Below are 22,216 nucleotides of genomic sequence, written 5' to 3' on the forward strand. Positions count from 1 at the left end.
AATATTGTAGATGGGGTCGTGTCTCAAAAAGTTTGAAGACCACTGCCCTAAGGATACCAAAACCAGCATAGAAGCGACCATTCGTTAGGAGAGAAAAAAAAAAGGATAACGATGGACAAGTAATTAACGAACTCGTGTGGGCTTGCTGTGCAACTTGGTATTTGTGTCTGACTTATCAGTCATGACTGGGAACTGTCCTTTGTATTTGTAAATTATACAATTGCAATATATTATTCGAAACCAGGAGTATGACTTCATCAGATCAGATAACAACAACAGCTTAGACAGCAATACAGAAATAATAGCAAATACTCATTTGTTCCCTAAAAGTGTATAGTGCTATCAATCCTTGTTTTTAAAGATCGCTACTCACAACTAAAACGAAGCGAGACTGGCATTTTTCGCCCGTGTTACCTTTTACGTCCACAATGCATTGAAAAACGGCAAGGAAGAAAGAGTTCAACGGGAATGGTCGACGCGTAGTGAGATGAGACCTTGATAGCGACTTGATTAATCATACGGGTGATACTATTGCTATCTGTTATATGTGTTGACTGATAGACATAATCCTATCTATCATGGCTCGTATATCAAGTATTTTAATACATATTTAAGCATGTCGAAGCGAAAGTATACCTCATGATACATTCACCCGGTGTTTGCGACAATGCTGTGGCGGGAATAATCAAAGCCTTTCAGCCCTGACGGTAGACGCGACTCTGGCGATCTTGCATGCAATTAATACGTTGTTACTGCCCATAATTAATATGTTGAAACAGTCGACAGTCTAAAAATGAATACGGGACCACAATAGACTGCCATACTGCTTTTCTTTTGGCAGTGTTCTTTGCCTCCGAAAACGAGGTTTTGTTGGCGTTACGCGGCCGAAGTAAAAAACACAAAAATGGTACGTTGTTAGTAAAAGGTTGAGAACCACTGCTCTATTGAAAGGGGCATTGGAAACAAAGCTAATACCTCGCTTTGCACAAATGCCCGATGAAATCCAAGAGCAACGTTCACATTGACTAAATAATAAACTATTTCGTCGGCATAAACATATATATATAACATCTAAACAATGAGTTTTTTACGTATTAAAAATGTAGTATGGTCGGGGTGTACCAGATTTTGAAAAATGGTTAAAAGGTTGTACCACTAAGAAAAAGGTTGACGAGCACTGCTCTAGTCCAACGGATATTATAACAGTCATGTAAAAAGCATAACTTATTCAAGGTTTGCTAAAAATTGCAGTATTTCAACTTCATACGGATGTTCTAAAATATACACAGGAATAGTAGATAACAATAGAAAAACATATGAGCAAAAGGTAATGCATTTCACAACAAAAGATTACTAAAAGTTTGAACAACGGCTATTTAACAAGAGTTACTATTAGGTTAGTAATTTTGAAATTTTATTTGTTTTGCTTATGAAGAAAAAATGGTCTCTCGGACGGTACTAAAATGCCAAAATCTCCGTTATTTTTTGACCGTTTGCGCAAACTTGGTATTGGTTTCTTACTTTCACTGAGATTTATCCACTAATGCAGTTTTACTTCAAATCGGATGAACTTTAATTTTTTTGTAATATTTTTAATAATACAGAAAAAATACCCTCGTTTCAGATGCGGGGCCCAATTTGATAAAATCGGCCTGACTATGTTTCCACAATCCAAGCCTTCGCAAAATCAGCATTTCACACGAATGAATTATAACATTTTTGCCTAAATTCTACTATCACTGAACAATTTGACTATCTAGTCTTTAAGAGTTAATATTTCAAATATTTAATCCCTTCACTACATATGCATGTCCATAATATGTTGCGAGATAAAAGTATGAACCGCAAGCTCATTCAGCATATAGTCTGAGATTACGGGTGAAATTTAATGTTGAATATAACAGCAGTAATGTTAACGATGGTAATGTTGAATATACGACAAAGACACCATGTGCATTCCGAAGCAACATATCCTAGCAATGTCTTTAAATTGTGTTCAGTCTGGGGAACTTTTCATCTGTTTTCTTAGTTTTTAACTGGAATCTGGAAAAAAAAATGGTTTATTATTATGACACTAAAAATTCTCCTCAGTAGAAGAGATTCAGATAATTTATTTTCGTTGTTCATGAAACATTGTAAACACAAACAACAGTAAATCAAGTCAAAATTAAAAAAAAAAACAGACATAGAATGTTTCGACTGCAATTGACAAGGAGCCGTGAAAGACTATCAAGTCGTCATGTCAGCGACACCATGAATGCTGAGTTCAGCAGCAGATGACGTCAGAAAAACGTCAAATAATTTAACTAGATTTAAATACGTGATACACCAAATACGAAATGTCACAACATTTTTCTATGTAATGTTTGAATAAGGCATAAGACAAGCAACAATCAAAAATCTTGAGTCTTGTTTATTACAAATGAACTTTTGGGAAAACCCAGTTGAATTTTAGCGAACATAATAATATTTCAGGGGTAATTGCTCGTCCACATATATGCAAAGACCACGTTCAAAAATGAAGTCCCAGTACAGTGGACATAGCGAAAATGAAACTCAGTAAACATAAATCATGCAGACAAAATGAGTTATTGTTTCATCTAATATGACTCCAAGTATTATTTCAGGAATATAAAAGACAAGAAATGAAGTTTGCAAAGCTGAAGGAATATTTTACTCAATGGTATTTTACGTACCGCCATCATTTTCATGTCGTAGTGATTTATTCTATTGTGGTTCTATCGCTTGGTTTCCACCTACTGCACCAGCTTCTTCTTGTTCATTTTGCCCCTTGAAAAAATTTGATATTACTATCCAGCATATCTTTATTACCTGCTATAAAGTGCAGACAAATATAATTCAAATTTTGGGATTATATACTCCATATGGTTTCATGGTAAAAATTTCACAGTTCCTCATGTCCTGGTATAGGAAAGTTCCGATATGTATGCTAACAACACATTTTCGGGCTTAGTATCAACATGAAATAGAATAGGTTTAACCTATTTATCCTGAGAGAAGAAAAGCCAATAACACGGCTCAATCATATGGCGAACCACAATCTCTCGTCTGGTTTTATGTAGGGTATGGGTTAGCCAATTATTCTAAATGCATGAACTAGATCAGGGTGGTCCAAGATTGGCAGCTCCGCGGGCCACAAAATTACTTTTGCATTGTTCGCATGCCACAATAGTGCCAAGAACTTCGCTCGTCTAACTTCGCTAGTTGCCTCAGCCAGCCATAACACTAGTCAATTCAGTGACATTAGTGGTGCAACAATATGTCAAAAGATATTTTGGTTGGTTTTATGACAAAACAACACAAAATGCGATTTTTTGATTCCTCTCCGAATGCGACGTGGGCCACAGATAATGAAGCTGCCGGGCCACATGTGGCCCGCGGGCCTGGGTTTGGACCACCCTGAACTAGACGATGGAGGAAGCCATAACCAACCAGTGGTTACACGAATCACCCTAAAGTGCAGAGAAGTTAAGCAAACCGCTCTTACATAATTATTCCCCACAGAATTCGAACCTGCAAACCTACACAAGGTAATCAGGGTTGTGGTGCCGAGTGTATCCATAACGCTTAGCACATTGCACCACACCACTGAGCATGTAACTGTCTATTATATCTTATAGTAGGGGGTTGAAAACCTACATATGAATACTTTGAAAAATATTTATAGAAAGTTGAGAGAAAATATTAATCAAATCTTACTATTTGCTGATTATTCTGATTTTCTCTCTCCGGTAGATGCAGATTCCCAATATTTGCTCCAGCAAAGTTGATAGGTGGAGGTCCTCTGCGTTCTATAAATATATGATAAAAATATGTGTAATGCAGGAAAGATTCATTTCAATGATCGTCTCTGGCTTAGTATCAAACTGAAGATATATGGTCTTATAAAAATATAAGGTACTCCCGAAGTATGTGAACCAAGATGGTGGACACCAGAACGTAGTTTGTGTACCAGGTTAAGCCATAATTTCAGGTACAAATACCACGAGAGTCACTTGGAATATAACTAAAATAAGGGAAATTGGAATAAAATTATGGCGTTCCGGTGTCCACCATCTTGATTCACATACTTTTGAAGTGCCAAATATATATCAATAGAAGTGTGATGTATCAAAGACTACATATATTTCAATAAAATTGGTGGTGAGTAGGTTCTCAAGACAATGTGCAGTTAACATAAAACATTCCTCCACCATCAAGTCTACGCTTAAAAAATAAAAAACCAACTAATAACATACCCGACATGGAATGATAACCGAACAAGAGGCCGTGGTTCGCCATATGGTTAAGCTGTCTTATCGCCTTTCCTCTCCCCCCGGAATAAATATATAAATCCTATTCTACTTCAGTATGCAAAAAGTCGGAAGTCTGGGAATGAACTTTACATATTCAAATGATGAGATTTTTGAGACTGCCAATCATGTAATGTACATTCAGTTCAATCTAAATTTTGACAAAAAGACAAAATTATTTCACATTTATATTTCATTTTGAAATGAAGCAAACTTGCTTGGGGCGTCCTTCAGGGCAAAATAACAATTACATTCCCACTCACCTGGAGGTTTTAGTGGGAAAGTAAATTTAATTACTTTTCTATTAATTTCATCTTCATTTTTTTCCATTTCACATTTGATGACAATTTCAGGATATCGCTGCAAGTTGGGGAGAAGTTCAAATTCAAAGTCATGTCTCGATGCTGTTAAGAAGTCATCATCTACAGAAAATCTGTGACCATTAGGTTCATTGAAATGTAATTCTCCAGGCCCCCCTTCTATTCGTAGCTTGAGATGAATTCTATCTCCATGCCTTAAAATAACTTGGTTGAATCTTGTTGGTACCGGTTGTGCACCCCGGCTTTCGTAATATGTAATTATGCTTTTTTCAACGAGTTCACTTAGACTAAAAAATGTTATACAGATTCGATTGTGACCCATCGTATAAAGGAAGTTTTCTTTGAGAACTGGGGCGTAAAACCATCGTTTGATAGCGGCAATTACTCGACTGAACTCTTGACAGCGAAATTCAATAGTTCTGTCAAACGAGACAAGATCAGGTTTAATAATGTTCCAGTCAGTGTCATTGGTGAAGTGAAGTATGTCAACATCCTCTTTTTTAAGCTGAAGACGCCAGGACTCCATTTGTACAATTGCATTTTTGCGTAATGGCGATCCTGCACTGATGTCAAGAACTGGTGTGATCGCGACGTATTGTGCTGGGCATATTGAATTGTCCAATCCAACTGACATCCAGACTTTTGTTTGTTCAATGAATGTTCCATCCGGAAAAGTAACTTTGCATTCATTAATATCTATTGTATCCCCTTCAACTCCAATGTTTTTGGCTGAAAAACAGTTTGATTTTTGGTTGATTTTTACTGTTAATCATAAAGAAAAAAAACGACTGCTCAAACTTCAGTATTTGAGTTACAATTTCCTTCAAAAATAATTCTTTTTCCCTCAAAATTGGACATTCTGATGCCACTTGCGAATAAAATTCATCATACTACTTTCAAAATGAGACAAGAATTTTTGCATACTGCAGAAGCTATTGTTGCATCATTTGTCAGCAAGACACACAATATTCCGTGTCTCATTTTCAACCATTGGCAGAAACAAATCTTGCTTTTGTGACGTAGAAATATGCTCTATAGAGCTTGCCCAGCCACAAATACTGTTTGTGTATATCATATTTTTGTGGTATGTTATTGAATTCACCCAATATCAGACTAGATCGACTACTCTGGACGTGGAAATCAACAAGTTGGCCTGCTTTGCTATAGAATATAGGGCACCCCTGTAGTATGTGCATCAAGTCGTTGTACAACCTGAACCCTAACCCAGTACACATATTATGTTACGGTTGTGCGCCATCTTGGTGCACATACTTCTGGAGCTCCGAATATAGATTGATTGCTGGAAATCCCAATAATCGAAATTTAGTGCATACTGCAATTACTTATTGGCTTTGCTGATATTTCAATATTATGTTGTAGTCGATCAAGATAAGATAGATTTTATTTTGATTCATTCGCAAAAAATAAAACAATACACAAAAAAGAGGAAGGCGAAGAATCTGGAAAGTGAACAAAACCTAAAAATAAGTTTATACCGTACGGTAATGGACACGTTCACGCACCGAAGAGGAAAGAAAACAAATCACAACAAACAATCATGAATAAATTATTTCTAGTCAAGATATAGTCCCCCATGGCAAAACTGGAATAAATTGTTACAATGAGTTAGGCAGTCTATCGACGCTGCAATACGATTCATACTGCCAGTGATTGTTCTTATGTATATGTGTTAATCAGAGAAGTCCACCACAAAAAAAAATCCACATAATCTCGGAAATATACCTTTTATAACATTCTTTGACTGTGTCTTGTATCCAATGTTACCCCATTCATCCTTGGCCCAGACTTGGAAACGATATGTTTTACCAAGTGTAGGTGTCTTCATTCTATACTGTGGAATCTCTGTAGTGTGAGTCTCTCTAAGTTTCACATCATCACAGAAGATTTCTATGTTGTATAGAATGTTGCTGTCAGATACTTCATCCCAAGTCAAAAGAATGTCGGATCCGCTTCTTTGAGAGAAAACATTTTCAATTTGTGGCAAAGCTAAAAGAAAAAGTAGTGAGTTAGTTTGTTACAATTAACTAACTGACAATTTAAAACATGGCTGCCAAAAGCGGAGAAACGAGTTTTCTGTGGTAGGTGTAATGATTTAAGTTTCTTTCTATTACTGTTTTTCATCAGAACATTATATTTTTACACACGAACTTGCGAAACCACACAGAGAAATTAGAGGTGCAGTGCCGAGTGTATTCCTAACCGCCACACCGCCACGCATTTTAAATATTTATTCAGCACAATTTTTTTGGAGATCATTTGGTGAATAATGTTCAGTATTACCAGCGGTTTGCTTTACATGACATGGATGTGTTGCATAAAAAATGGAAATTTGTAAAAAATGAAAAATCTGGCTTTAAATTTATTATCGACACCTTTCCGGGATAATATAATCCAGATGATAATTAAAACGATAGACATTGACTGAAACGACAAAAGAGTTTACATGTATTTTCTATTTGTTTTAAAGTGAAATTATACATGACTGCCCAACAACATTGCAGTCCCAATTCCTGTTATGAGCTACATAATGCTGTTCTCGAAATTTCAATAATATAGCGAATAATTGTTTGATTACTTTTATTCATGGGGTGTATAAGGGTTTGTGTACTGAACTGCAAGTCCTTTCTCCTTTTCACTTTCTATTGCGAATCCGTATGTGTCATTTGCTACAAGGATACTTGAACAAAATAGTATTATAAAAATAAATATGAATAACATAATCTCTTTCCACGAAATAGTAAGTTTATTTATGAGCTTTCGTTAGATCATAGTCTACCTAACTTCTTCAGATAAAAACAAAATATCGCTTAATCAAACAGCAATAATTATTAGTTATTGCTGTTTGAGAGACAGAGAGAATAAGTCAAGGATCGTAGGCTTAACCAATGAAATGTGACCTCTGTCAGTTAATAAAGGTTAAAAAATTGTATTTTCGCATTATTGTTTGCATTATTTGCAACAGATCCACAAGAGCAAAACTATATACACGATAGGTAGTTGCAGTCCAGACCTACTAATTTTATTGAACAAAACTATTTATGTGATTGTGTGACCTGGTCAAAGAAGTCTCGAATATGCTGTTCTCGTCTCATCGAATATTTCAATGCGTCATTATTAAAATTGTTTAATTTCTGATGATTGTCGACTATTTTGTGTGATATTCCACATTGAAAAATTATGTCAGGACTAAATTTGGCGAAAAAAATCCAAATTTGAGTAAAAATTTACATTTTAATCAAACAACTTTCTTTTATTCGATGAAACCATTGGTGATTTGGTGTTGTATTATAATTACAAGCTTTTTTAACAAAAAAATCATCAATTCGAAGCTGATCCCTATGTTACTCATAATACTGCCCGATTATATCAATACGGCTGACTTACTATGCTGAGTTGGCTTCGCAGCTTGCTCAGTTACTTCTTCTTCAGTCAGCAGGAGTTCACTTCTGAAAAAAATAACAGTTTAAAATTATGTTTTCTTCCTTTTTTAGCCGCATTACATTGTATGAAGTTAGTTTTGTTATTTATAAATTTCGGTTAGGATTTTAATATTTATCGTGGTGGACCATATGGCCTCTCTAAGGTTACCATTCCAAGTCGGTATAGTATGTATGAACATAGTATGTGTACTGGGTTAGGATTCAGGTTGTGCGACAGGTTGTGCTTGGAGCACAGCCTACAGAAGCGCCCACATGTCACACAACTGCTGTATCTAACCTTGGGTTTCTATCTTCTCTTAAAGTTTCTGCATTTTCTTCAGTATTCTCCAAACTGCCATGTGGTGATGTGGGCCCTTAGAAGAGAAAATAAGTGAATATCAAAAATGAGGTATCAGTAAATGAGGATGAAATGAGTCAGACAATACTATACTTCTGACGTATGTGCAACAGGTTAGGTTTAGGTCGTAATTTTATTTCGATTTTTTTTATTTTAGTTCTATTACGAGATAGGGCACTGTCTGTGTTAGCCAAGTGAATATACCCCCTGCCCATAGGTTTCAGTCCCTTTACACAACTTGATGTAAAATAGGCGAACAAAATTAGTTACCTCCATATTGGTTCACACATTTCTGGAGCGCCAACAAAACTAATTCAGCATTGATTGCTACTCATTCATTATTGTACTATATAATAAAAAATCACTAACTTACCAAAGTCGACTTCTGAAGTTATGGTTCGTTCAAAAATGACATCAGTTGTAGCATCATCTGATCTCCTTTGATTCTTGAGTGTTCCTCCAGACAGCCTAATTTTTAGTTCCTGTATATCATGAAATGTTTATATAAATTTAAAGATAGAATTTACATATTCACTCGGGGGAGAGGAAAGGCGATAAGACGGCTTAATCATATGGCGATCCACGTCTTCTCATCCAGTTATCAGTCCATGTCGGTTAAGGGATTAGTTAGCCAGGTATTTTGTTTTGTAAGCATGGACTTGATGGTGGAGGAGGCCGTAATCTACCAGCAGTTACGTGAACCACCCTCTGGCGGTGAGCAGGCCAGCAATCATTTCAATTAATATAGTTATATATTTTGCATTTACAGCAATTAATAGTGACTTAAATAGCTCTTAAACATTATTTAGTATTTATTGTGGATTTGATGTTAGACTTGTGTTGTTAATGATAATATCGTTCAGTTTAAGTTTGTGATATTAATTTATGAAATGTCATTTCATTCAAGTGCGATCAGAGGTATGCACGTATAGCCGAATTTTTAGTTCAATCAGAATTTTGCATGTATAAGCTGACCCCTTAATTTGGCAACAATTTTTCAGAGTTCCAAACTCGACTCTTAAGCGAGGATATATCGTAGTTTGTTTCTACAAGGTTATTGATTTAATGTGCCCCATATTTTGTGTATGTGAGAAAATTTTTTAAACCTCAGATCCGATTTCATCAAGTAGATTCTGTAATAGTTCTTTATCTTCATCAGCTATTTTCCATCCTTGCAAACCTAACATCTCATTAACATTAGGAAGCAGATTTGCAACTGCAACAATATCTTCATGGTTTGCAGTACGATCTTCATCCAGACCCAACCAATCAATCTGTTGAATTAAACAAATACAATAACAATAAGAGATGGATAAAATACATAACAGTCATATACGTCATAGTTTGTCCAATCCATATTATTTTTTTTAAGAAAAATGATGTACCGTAAATTGTAATTTTTGAAATTCATTGGAAATTAAAGTGTCCTCAAGTTTTGGGCAGAGAACAAACACTACAATTTACAGCGTTGATAATCAGACTTGATTTCAATTTTGTGATCTTGCACATTTTTCAAATTTGGGTTGTTCATACAACACTGACTTCCAATGTCAGTGTCTCAAAGAGTACATACTTTTACAACAACAAAATTTACTTATTAAAATAAATTATTGAAATGGAAAAGTTGAAATCATTCTCACAGTTTGGCTAATTGAATTGGTCATCTCAAGTGAATATAATATACAGTAATTTCTGACTGAGCACAATGAGTGCCGAGGCACACACACTTGCTGTAATTTACGTTGTCTGGAATAGTGTTTATTGTCTATCTTGATGAACACAGAGCAAAATTTATTTCAAGTACTTCATAATGATTGGGTTAATACTCCTATATTTTCAATCAAAAATTTTAGTTGAAGCCAGATTCACTCCTTCGATTATATTAGGTGCCTGCTCACCCATTATCGCACTTGAATACATGTGAGATGGGGGAATTTGTAAAAATACAGTTTACCAACATAATATCGATGTTTGAGGCTTTAATACTCATAACACACAAATTTTATCATCAAATATTTTAAACAAAATTTTGTGCAAACGGGTGAAATCTATTATTAAAGATGATAAATGTAAGATTGTAAAAGTTTGCCAAAAAATTCACCAAGCAATTCCAATTTTGGGCTACGAAGGTGTAAACTGTAGCATATTGAAAACTTTATTTTTGCACTCATTCATTTTAAACTCATTCTTTGCATATTCAATAAAACCTTGTTACTTACTTATCAATCTCAATCAATAAGTATGTTGATATGTTGTTTGTTTTTTTGTTTGTCTGTTAACACACTTTCGTATGTTACGCGATATCTCACGAAAGCTAGGTTGAATTTGCTTCAAATTTTGCATGTGCATTATTCAGACCAGACCAGAAGCCTATTGATCTTGGATGAATTATGTCGTATAATTAGCGAGATATCAATTAATTAGCAATCGCTATCTAGTTATACCTTTGTGCTTCCTAAGAATGAATTGAAGGCTTGCAGTTGATTCGATGACAGGTTACAGTAGATAAGGTCCAACTCTTCAACACAGGATTGATTGGAAAGTATTTGTCCAACTGATGATAAACCTTCAACTCCCATGTTTTTGTTTCTATTCAGCCGCAACTGCGTGATCTATAATTAACAAGGACAATTTTAGATAATAAGATTGATGTGAAATAATTTTGTTGGGCAAAGTGTAAAAATATTTTGATCGTGATCGACGTGTGGGCAAACCCTGTTATACGGAATTGAAAAATCCTGTGAAGATACCGGTAGTTCTGCTTTATTGACTGTGCTAGGCAGTTTACAATGATCAGCTTCTCGTGTATCCCATTTGAATAAACATGGTCAAACATTTATTTCAGTGTTTTGCCTGCAGACATGATTTAATAAATTCTTGCATAGAAAATTAGTTATCCATCCCAATTGTTTTGAAAAAATAAAAATTATTTTTCTCACGTTCCAGTAGAGAGTTTGTGGAACATAATGGTAACAGGCGGCTATATTCAAAGTCATTCCTAGTTCATTTAAAATAACAAAATCTTTTGACCTTGCTCGAAAAAAAAAAAAAAAATTCATCAAAAACCTATGGTTTTCTTGTTAAAATCAAATTTTATTATTTATTAAAATGTTTCTCATCCAAGGTTTTCAGCAAATTTGAAGGTTAAAGAGATTAAGGATTTAGGCTTTATATTACTATTATTGTCAGTAAAAACAGGATACCACAGCTAAATGTATAAAGATGAAAAACACAATTATTACAATTTTTAAAAGCTTAATCCTTTTCACAAAAATAATTATTCAAATCTAACTATGCCTTTCTTCTAGAGGAGTAAGATTTGTTCATTTTATTCACCTTTCCACGATAGTTTACTCATTGAAAAGCAAGCTACAATACATTACACATGTATTGCTATACAATGAGGTGCTACCGAATGAGGTGCATCCGTATGTGAACCGAGATGGCGGACACCGGAACGTATTAGGTGATAGAGATAAGATCGGGCCCAAAAATTCCAGCCTGACCCAGGCCTGTGGGTATCAAACCCGAGCCTGACTAATTAACTGGATTTGCAGACCCGAGCTCGAAGCAAACCCGAAATTTCATATTTTATTTTTTGAATTGTTTTTCGAATTGTCACTGCAAAAGTTTAGTACAGTATGTGTCGTGTTGATCAGGCAACTTCGTTTTTTCTTGCAGACCATGGTCTCTCGTGGCCAAAACGCGGCCTCAGCGCACTGTGATGGGAGATAATTATTTTTTGGTGATGTCCATATTATCATAACCTTAATTATGCAATATTATCAAGTTATTTATCCAAATTATTTATTTTATAACAAGTATTCCTTAGTTTAGTATCCACACATAGTTTTGGTATATATTTTTTAAAAACATATATTTATTTAAACAAAAAAAATCAGCAATAGAGAAGTCCCGCCTTACTCGAACCGTAATTATTGACATTTCAGGCTCGACCCGAAGGGCTCGGGCTTCAGATCTTAGCTCTAGTATGTGTACCAGGCCAGGGTTTGGCCATAGTTTATTTCAATTTTCCTTATTTTAGTTCTATTACAAGTTCGGGGACTGACCAAGTGATATTTGTAGTATTTGTACCTGAAATTATGGCCTAAACTGGAACAATTACTACGTTTCAGTGCCTGCCATCTTGGTTAACATACTTTGGGAGTACCTACAAAGAAACTCAAAAAAAAAGTTACTATACGGAGATCATTGTGTCACACCTCTGTGTTATTTCCCAACGATAATTTGAAGGCTTGTAGTTGATCTGATGACAGGTTGCAGTAGCCAAGGTTTACCTCTTCAACACAGGATTGATTGGAAAGTATTTGTCCAACTGATGATAAACCTTCAACTCCCATGTTTATGTTATGATACAGCTGCAAGTTCATGACCTAATGAAACAAGAATGATTTATCGTGAGATCATAATTAGGCTGTTCTAAATCTTTTTGGTAAGATTGAAAAAATGGATTAGAAAAAGGATAAGCCGCTCAAGATAAGTGTAAATAATGAAATACCAAAGCTTGGACAAAAATAATAAAATATGTTAAAGTTTAACCCTTTCCGTGCGGTGGGCACGTATACGTACCCTCGACAAAACTCGCTAGATTGCGGCGGGTACGTTGATGTACTCCACTGTTTTATTTAGCAATCGGTCGTAAACTGTTGGTCTAGTTTTTCCGGGTTTTAGTTCATTAATAAGAAGTCTTCTTCGAGATTAACATAAGCGACGGTAAATCTCGCTTTCGTTTACCATGGGAATTTTATTTGCGGCGGAACGAGGGAGTGTTTTTGAAATTTAGGCAATTTTTGGTGGTAATAGAAGACATATTATCCCTTCCATCTACCAAAGTATTTTGAGTTAGATAACGAAATTGCTACAGCAATATTATGCTATTGTTTGCCAACCAAGAAGCGGTAACAGTAAAGGATTTGGCGAATATTTCTATTTTTTATCACGGTTTGAAGTTTCAACACCCAAGAAAAAAAAATGCCTTTTTTCTATCCGGTTTGTGACTCAAACCACCCCTTTTAAAAAAATTTTTTTTTAATCGCCAATTGCAAGCTCTTAAAATAAGCTTTCCAACGAACCATCAGTGGGCAGCAGAGGATCATTACTTTTTGGTTAGTCGATCGATTAGTTGTGGGGGTACAAATGCAAAATGTCGGCGTAGCAAATACGATTATTTAATAAAAAATAAAAATCGCATGGAAAGGGACAAAAATACCAAATTCACAACTGATCATGCATTAGCATCAGAGGTGGAAACAAGACGGCACTGTTACATGGACAGATATTTTTTCTCCAATATTTTGGTTGAAGATTAGTTTAACATTATAGTTCCATTTTGAAAATTTGAAAATCTAAAGCGAAGGATATAAAATAACTGGAGTCAAGAAGTAAATTACTTGAAATGTCAATCATGCTTGAACCACAGTTCAAATATTTTAGAGCTCGAATTCAAACCTCCGTTTCACGACACATTACCCAGTGTGCAACATATTTGATAGTCAATGCTAAACCAAAAATATTCAGGTCATTCTCAGAAAGGTCATTTTTCAGAAACTTTTCTCAAGTAAGTGATTAGGATAGGATTTTACATATTTATCCCAAGGAAGAGGAAAGTACAAATAAGTCAGCTTAACCATATGGCGGACCACGACATGTCGTCCGGTTATCATTCCATGACAGGTATGTGATTAGTTTGTTATTTGTTTTCGGAAGCATGGACTTGATAGTGGAGGGAGCCTGAACCACCCTACGGTGGCGAGGAGTCCAGCAATCCTCTCGCACATGACCATCCCCGCATGGGATTCGAACCAGCGAACCCACGCAGAGTAATTAGAGGTGCGGTGGCGAGCGTCCAATGCTTAGCACGCCGCCGTGCCATTCACCAAGTGTGTGAGTCCAGTAATCTTCAATGAATGTAATGCCAGAATGAACTTATAAAATTCAACAACAAAAATCTAACTGTTACAATATTTCTAAGATTTCCCACAAAAACTCCTTTTTTTAACTCAACTATGCCCCGGTAGATTGATGTTCCCTTTTTTTACTGAAATCAACCAACCAGCGAAACATTGAAATTTATTTCTAGGGATTGTTCATTTCTGTTAACTTTCCAAAATAATTAAGTCAATGAAAAACAAGTAACAATACATTACAGATATTGCTCTATAATAGAGCTCAAGGAAAAGTTACTATAAGTAGATCATTGTGCCGCACCTCTGTGTTATTTCCCAATGATAATTTGAAAGCTTGTAGTTGATCTGATGACAGGTTGCAGTAGCTAAGGTTCAACAATTTAACACAGGATTGATTGGAAAGTATTTGTCCAACTGATGATAAACCTTCAACTCCCATGTTTTTGTTTCTATTCAGCCACAACTTCATGATCTGTAATGAAACAAGAACAATTTTAGATCATAAGATTGTTGGAAAATTGTTTGTAAAAATAATTTTGAAAAAACAAAAAGACACTCTTAGTTCAGTTAATATAAAATAAATACCAAAACTAAAAATCTTGAAAATAAAATATTTCAAAGTCACATTGAAATAACAAAATAAGCAACAGAACATATATTGGCATCATCAGTGAAAACAGGAACAGAAAAGATCTTGACAGATAATATAATATGTGCAGTAACAAAGAGCAAAATTGTGTTATATTGTAGCAGTTCAATAAATATCAGTTGCCACTTGTATGAAGTCTTGTTAAAAGAAGAGGTAAGAGAACTTGACACGAAGAAATTAATATTAAAAAATTTGCTGAATGGTGTTTTGCACATACCATGTAGTCAGTGAGTTTCTACTAAATAAATTTATTTGTATCAATAATATTTGCAACAAGCAAAAGATTTCAGATTCAAACCCAGGTTTACTACATCAATTCGTGTGTAACATTTCAGTGAGAACTTTCACACTAAAATGATTACCATATTTCCTCAAATACAAGCCGACCCCTCTAAAACGGCTTAAAAATCATGAATTTATAAAAATTCGCATATATGCCGACTCTACAAATCGTATTAAATATTATTTAGTATCTAGCATGTATGTTATTTGCTAGCATAGCGTCGTTGTAGATAATATCGTTTAGTTTAAGTTTGCGGTATTAATTTGTGAAATCTCATTTAGTTCAAGCGCGATCAGAGTTATCCGCATATAAGCCGACCCCCTGGTGGCAACTTATTTTCCAGTGTCAAACTCGACATATATGTGAGTATATAGGGTATGAAATATGATTTAATGTAATATAGTGGCACCTAGTAAAATTTCATTATGTAATAGTAATTATCTAATTATCACTTGCTGCTCGCCTAAACCTTTATTTGAAGTCAATTTTAAAGAATAAAATATCACAGTCGTCTAAATGGTGTTTTGCAGATATTTTATAGTCAGTGAGTCTTCACCTAACTATGTTTAGAAAAAGTAAAACATAATTTTTACCAAATCACACCAGTTAGTATGGGGTGTACTGAGTTATTGTGTATTGAACTGCAAGTCCTTTCTCCTTGTTTACTTTCTATTGCGGATCCGTATGTGTCAGTTGCCACAAGGGTGCGAGAACGAGATAGTATGTTATTCCTATTCACACCAGCTACTAACCTTCAAGTTTGATCCTTTCAATCCAGATGCCAGAGTTTGAAGTGAGGCTGACTTGAGGTTACATTCAATAAAATTCATTGTTAGTAATGTACAGTAGGAAGCTACTGATCCAATGACATGAGCATCACTTATGGAGAGAGGATATCTAGACATGTCAATTTTGTCAAAAGATGATTTGACAATGTCACCCATTCCATCCTTGGCTTCGTTCAATGCAGTGAAAAGTTCCAAACGATCTGATTCGTTTGATATTTTTTGGAGTTGGAATTGCAAGCTTCTCTTAAGAATATTTTGCTTTTTCTTGAGATCCTTTATTTCTGTGAAAATATAAAAATAAATCTAGTGATGACACATAGAGAAATTTTTAAGAGGGGTAGGGCAAAACTCAGGTATAAACTGTGTTTTATTTAGTGCGAGATATTATAGTACAAATGAACACTTCGTGATGGAGGGCCTCAATTTTGTCAATTTCCATATATAATCAGGATATTATTTCCTGATAAAAGTTATTGCAACTAAAAAAGTAAACTGCCAGACCACGTTAGGAGTGGAAAATTATTATGAACTCGTTTGTATTTATGTGTTATTGTTTATTTAAAAAGTGATGTTTTTATCAATAAAAAAAATACATATTATCTAATTATACAACATTAAATAAGCTTGCTGGATTGCTGGACTCCTCGCCGCTGTTGGGTGGTTCACATAACCGCTCTCCACCATTCAGTCCATGCTTCCGAAAAAAATAAATACCTAATCCCATACCCGACATGGAATGGTAACCGAACGAGAAGTCGTGGTTCGCCATTTGGTAAAGCAGTCTTATTCCTTCCTCTCCCCCAAGTTAAATATGTAAATTCCAACTCTATGGACAAGAATTACAGTAGGCCTATTAATAAATCAATTTTTTATATGACGAATATTCATGGCTTTGGTTCATGAAATAACAAACATATGAGCCACATGAGTGAATATCCAATGCAGTAAAAACATCTAACGTTTTTCAGATTTGAATCTAGAAAAAAAAAAACAGCTCCAAGTTTGAATTTGTTACAACCAGTATGTTAAACATAAAACATCAACATACCTCCAAGTAAAATTCCTGCTGCTTCATAAATTGTGGAATTTAATAAAAGTCCACACATTATTTTTCTGATGAGAACAAAGTGGCCGGTATGAAGATGTTTATCTACGAACTTCTTGAAAGATTTTAAATCCAGTCCAAGAATATAAAAAGATGTGAGCATTTCTTGAATGCTTTGATGTTGGAAGTAAAGAAGGTGAATTCCTTGAAAAAGTTTACGATATATTCCTCCAGGAGCCAGGATTGCTAGATCGGTTGCTTCTACTGGTTTTAAATTAACTTGACGAAAATCATCTTCTGTAAATAAAACTTGACGTTTCACTGTCCCAATGTATGATAGTTCTTTTAATTTGCCCAAAGCTTCCAAAATATTCTCTTGGTGAGTGTGGGGTGATCGTAAGATACTTTGCATGACACCAATCATAATACCAGTCATAGTGTTTGGTTTGAAGTCGGATTTGAATTTCAACGCTATCAGTGTGTAAACAAGCATCACAGGTGTAGTGCACAGAAACAAGAGTAATGGGGCTTTGATTTTGAGAAATTCCATTATTTTCTCGGCTTCTTCATCTCCTTCGTATCCAGAAATGATTTCTTTGATGGACTCCATTGTTATTCCAGCAAGTGCAATAACCTTGTCTGGTCGAACTTCTCCCCAAAAATTTCTGATGGAATGTTCACGACTGGACGATATAATGCGACACCCAGGAAATAATTTTCCAGATAGAAAATTCCACATTATTACTTCAGGATATGCAGGCTCATCTAGATTGATGACTTCGTAAACTCCATCAACTGTATATTGGAGAGTATCCAAGGAGTCGAGCATAAACAAAACTTCTTCTGGGTGAGTTTTTGCAATGTCAATTGCTTGACCTCTTTCTTCTTTTGTGAGATTGTTGAAAATTAGTTCACTTGCTGTTATTTTCCTGTTGCTCATATATTGTTTGCATTCTATATATGGAACCATCTTAATTTCTTGGAAATATTTTCCCCGCACGGCATTTCTTGATGTGGCTTTCATGAGAGTGGATTTCCCTGATCCAGCCGGTCCCACGAAACAAACATGACCTTGTTTGAAGTTGTCAAACAATTCATCAAGTTGAATCTCTTTTCTAATCCCACTTTCTCTCTCCTCCTGCAAATATTCTTGGAACTCAGATGACTCTGGTACATAATCGTATGCAGGTATCCTTCCACCTTTATAAAAATCAATTTCTTCTAATTGAGGAGTGACGTCCACATTTAGTTTTCTGTGAAAAACTCCAAGAGTTTCAGCAAAGTCATAGAAGTCAGTGCACTGTACAGTATTCTCATTGATTTTTGCTATTACTCTTTGATAAGACATCATGTTTGCTTTACAATGTCATTGAGTTTTAACATCCAGTGGATCGACCATCTGCTAAAGCTTCATATAATATATCCATGTAATGTAATATTCACTTATACATATTTTCGACAATATCTTCAGTGTTCTAAGATATAAACTTTAACTAAATCTGCTACAAATCTGACCAGAAAATATTTGCTAATTAGGTGCATCAAAACCTAATATAGAGATACTTCGAAAGCGCCAAATATTTCGTGTCTCAAAAACATTGCAACTGCATTACTCCCCATGTTTTCATCCACATATTCTTGAGAATCTCTGTTTACAGTTATGAAATTTATCAAATCTCTAACTAGGAGTAGCATGTAAGATGAAATCAGTAGTTCGTGTATTTCTCTGAAAGTTACAAAGTATAAACACAATGTAAAATCTCTATCAGCGGTATTGCAGCAGCAGAAGTCTCACTGATATAGAATAAGAAAAGTAATCAAATCTATTTGTCGAACTGATATTTTCCCGAATAGTCAATCTGTCTGTACATGTTCAATGGTTTTCAGGCAAAGTGTGACACATTTACAATAGTTGCTGCTAGTTTTAAGGTACAAACCACAATTCAGACAATCAGTGAGCGTAGGCATGAGTTCCGTTTTGAATATAAAAAGGAATTTGCTTGTGTTATACAAAGTCGAATGGCAAGTTGTTATTGCAACAGCGAGAAAACGGAAAAACAGCAATTAATGCCCACAATACTATCCCACAACACAAGAAACATTGCGGAAAACAAAAGTATAAAGACTTTAGATCAGGGGTCGGCAATCCACGATCAGCGGAGTAAAATCACCCGGTGCCTTACTGAAATTCAGCAGCATAACGGCGGCTGCCAGTTTCAACCTCAATTTAATTTTATAATCCACGCTTGAGGAGCAGATTATTGGACACGGAGTGGACCTATTGACCTATTGATCGTTATTATGTTGTTGTTGTTCTTCATTAATAATTCTTCTTCTAATCGCTATGAAAAAAATCGTCTTTCTTTTCAATTACTGAACCAAAATGAAATTTTCAGTGCGAAGAACAGGATTAGTGATACCCATTTAGAAAATGTTCTAATTTTGGCTTCATCCAAAGTGTCACCTGATATCGAAAAGGTATCGAGCGTAATGCAAAAATACAGTCACAATGTGTGAATGATGTGATTCATCATCCATCCGTTCAGTTTTGATTTTTCCTAATAAATTATGTGCGGCCAGCCAAAATTTGTAACCTTTAATTTTGGCCCGCTAGTGACAAAAGGTTGCTGACCTCTGCATTATAGTTTGTGTGAGGGCGTGCGGCAGTGAAATTGTGTATTTTCATAACTTTTTGGGATTTCGAAACTATATACAATCGTGTTCGAAGCGACTTCTAATAATAAAAATTGGTAATGCGGAAGAGACACGTGTATGATTCCTTTTTTCATTTTTACTCTGTCGCTGTTAAATCCCCCCCAAGCAGAAGATAGCCTTTCGACACCCGTGCTCATTTTTACCTCCAGGTAGATGGTAACCTTGCCTATACCCTGTCCATCGCAAACATGACATCTTAGATCAAGGGATGGGCAATTTTGATTGGCTCGCGTGCCAAAATCGGCAAAATTTAACGACAAAATATTCTTACGTGCCGACCAAAATTAAAAAACAATGCTTTGCTACTTTTAAAGCAAAAATATACAATAAAAAACCTATTAAACATGTAGAGACAGATTGACCAAACATGGGATGCTGATGGATTGCACAATTATGGTATGATTTACATACTGACCATAATCGGCCAAAGAAAATTTCATTTATTATAACTCTACCTACCCTCTTCGAATACAGCTTAATAGGACTAGGAAATAAATATATGGCTATTCCAAGAAAAACAGTATTTTTAGTCACCTGTCTGGCGCCATCTGTTTACTTAGCACTTCAATACCTGGTGCTAACTGGCATCTTATCAGAAAAACGAATTAATCATTAACCAAGAGTAAACAAAAGGCACAGAAATATCACAGAGGAATTTCGCAAAAATTCAGGAGCGCGATAAACTAAACACAATATCCAGCCTATACGAAAAATAACTTGCTTAATTAGCTGAATTAAGCTAGATTCAAGCCAAAAAAATATTAGTTATGACTATTATAAAACTAGGAAGCAAAGCATTAATTCAGTCTTCATTCAAAAATCTAACCAGTTTAATTTTGAAACTTGGTGAACTATTGGCGATGTCTGTAGTAATTCCATCCATGTATTATTCATGTTATTATTATATTACACATATATAAGAGTCACAATTTTTTACACAAAGTATCATATATACGTTAATTTGAAAATAAATATAAATACGTCAAGGCATTCCAACCAGGTATGCCCAGTAATCTCGCGTTTCAACAACAACAAAACAAGAAACGACTCCGTGCACCAATTATCTAAGTAGCCATGACGATAGCTGCAAAGTAACAATGGTACCATTGTGAAGTGACTGTGGTCGTATGTGGAACATTGTATGGTGCAGGGCTACAGTTGTTTAGGTATCAATGGTAAAAATGAAGTTTCACGAACAGGAAGCCTACCAGTAGTATGGTATGCATGCAACGGTAGTACCGGTAGTCATAAATAATTTAACCTTTTTATGGCATCAAACAAGTTTTTTTTTTAACTTTGAATATAAGCAATAAATGTCTAAATTCGTGCCAGTGAAGCCTGTCTCCTTATTGTCTAAGCTTTTGTAAGAAATACAACATATAGCTTATTGACATTATGTGCAACAGTAATTTATAAGAAAATACACAAACTAAATATGACTGTACACTAAAATTCCAATCCAGGAGTAATGAAAATTTTTTCATTTATTGGAATATATACCGTCAATTAACTAATATAATTCTGATTCTAAATACATTTATGAAATTTTCGTTTTGCTGTGAACAATGCCCCTAACAAGAAAAGTATTGAGTTAAATTCAGACCAATGATTCAAAGATTATTCTGTTCACAGACTTTTTGTACCATGAGGTGACTAAAGATAGTTTTATTTATGTATTCTACTTTCATTCGCCCTGGAGATTTGTTTAAAAATAAGGAGCTCCAGAAGTATGTGTACCAAGATGGCGCACAACCTGAACATACTATGTGTGTACCGGTTAGGGTTCAGGTTGTGCGTCATCTTGGTGTACATACTTCTGGAGCACCCAAAATATTACTAATGGCAGTACATAAGGATTTATACTACTTTTTGGGAGTTTCAAACTGTCTTAAGCCAGAAAATTCTGTGTAATGAAAAGTATGCACACTACTACAATTATGCATTTCCTTTCTGATCTTAATTTTATTGTGTATAGATCATTTAAAATTTCCTACTTTTATGCAATATGTGGTATGAAATGCATATCCAGTAATTGCTGGTAAATTATTCAATTATTAGAAATCGAATCAAATATCTATTGATCATTTCTGTAGTACTTTCATGACCACAAAATAAATGACTAATGTAAAACAATCCTTTTTGTATAACATTTCCTTTCTCAGAAATTACCGGACTTCAAATGAGAAAACTGCACACCTTTGCCTTATTAATGAGTTTTTGAAATTGAGGTGAGGCTTTACTTGGGCAAAATAAATGCTGTCAAGTTTTTTAAGCAGTGATGCTTCCAACATATGCAATTACTTTTAAAAAAACTTCAATACCAAATAAAAAAACGATAACGTTCACTAGAAAATAGAAGGTTTTCGGCCATTGATTTG

General features: G+C 34.9%; 1 protein-coding gene across 1 annotated transcript; it reads right to left on the minus strand.

Annotated features, from left to right (window-relative positions):
- Nucleotides 1–1,072: 1,072 nt before the first annotated feature.
- Nucleotides 1,073–18,629, minus strand: LOC120335728 (uncharacterized). Its single transcript, XM_078110223.1, has 14 exons — nt 17,127–18,629; nt 16,043–16,359; nt 14,660–14,830; nt 12,655–12,825; nt 10,876–11,043; nt 9,538–9,705; nt 8,805–8,913; nt 8,372–8,447; nt 8,039–8,100; nt 6,377–6,640; nt 4,577–5,362; nt 3,721–3,812; nt 2,697–2,790; nt 1,073–2,043 (listed from the first exon to the last, which is right to left on the minus strand). The coding sequence occupies exons 1-13, from the start codon at nt 18,472–18,474 to the stop codon at nt 2,728–2,730; spliced, it is 3,795 nt and encodes a 1,264-aa protein (XP_077966349.1). The 5' UTR covers nt 18,475–18,629; the 3' UTR covers nt 1,073–2,043; nt 2,697–2,727.
- Between the last annotated feature and the right edge of the window lie 3,587 nt (nt 18,630–22,216).

This window comes from Styela clava, chromosome 2 (genome assembly GCF_964204865.1).
Source record: "Styela clava chromosome 2, kaStyClav1.hap1.2, whole genome shotgun sequence".
In the NCBI taxonomy this organism is placed as follows: domain Eukaryota; kingdom Metazoa; phylum Chordata; class Ascidiacea; order Stolidobranchia; family Styelidae; genus Styela; species Styela clava.

Coding starts and splice junctions, on each gene's coding strand:
- LOC120335728 (XM_078110223.1), bottom strand. CDS start 18,474: ATGATGTCTTATCAAAGAGTAATAGCAAAAATCAATGAGAATACTGTA. Junction 14,831..16,042: donor TGAAAGGATCAAACTTGAAG/GTTAGTAGCTGG, acceptor GTTTCATTACAG/ATCATGAAGTTGTGGCTGAA. Junction 11,044..12,654: donor CGTTGGGAAATAACACAGAG/GTGTGACACAAT, acceptor TGTTAATTATAG/ATCACGCAGTTGCGGCTGAA.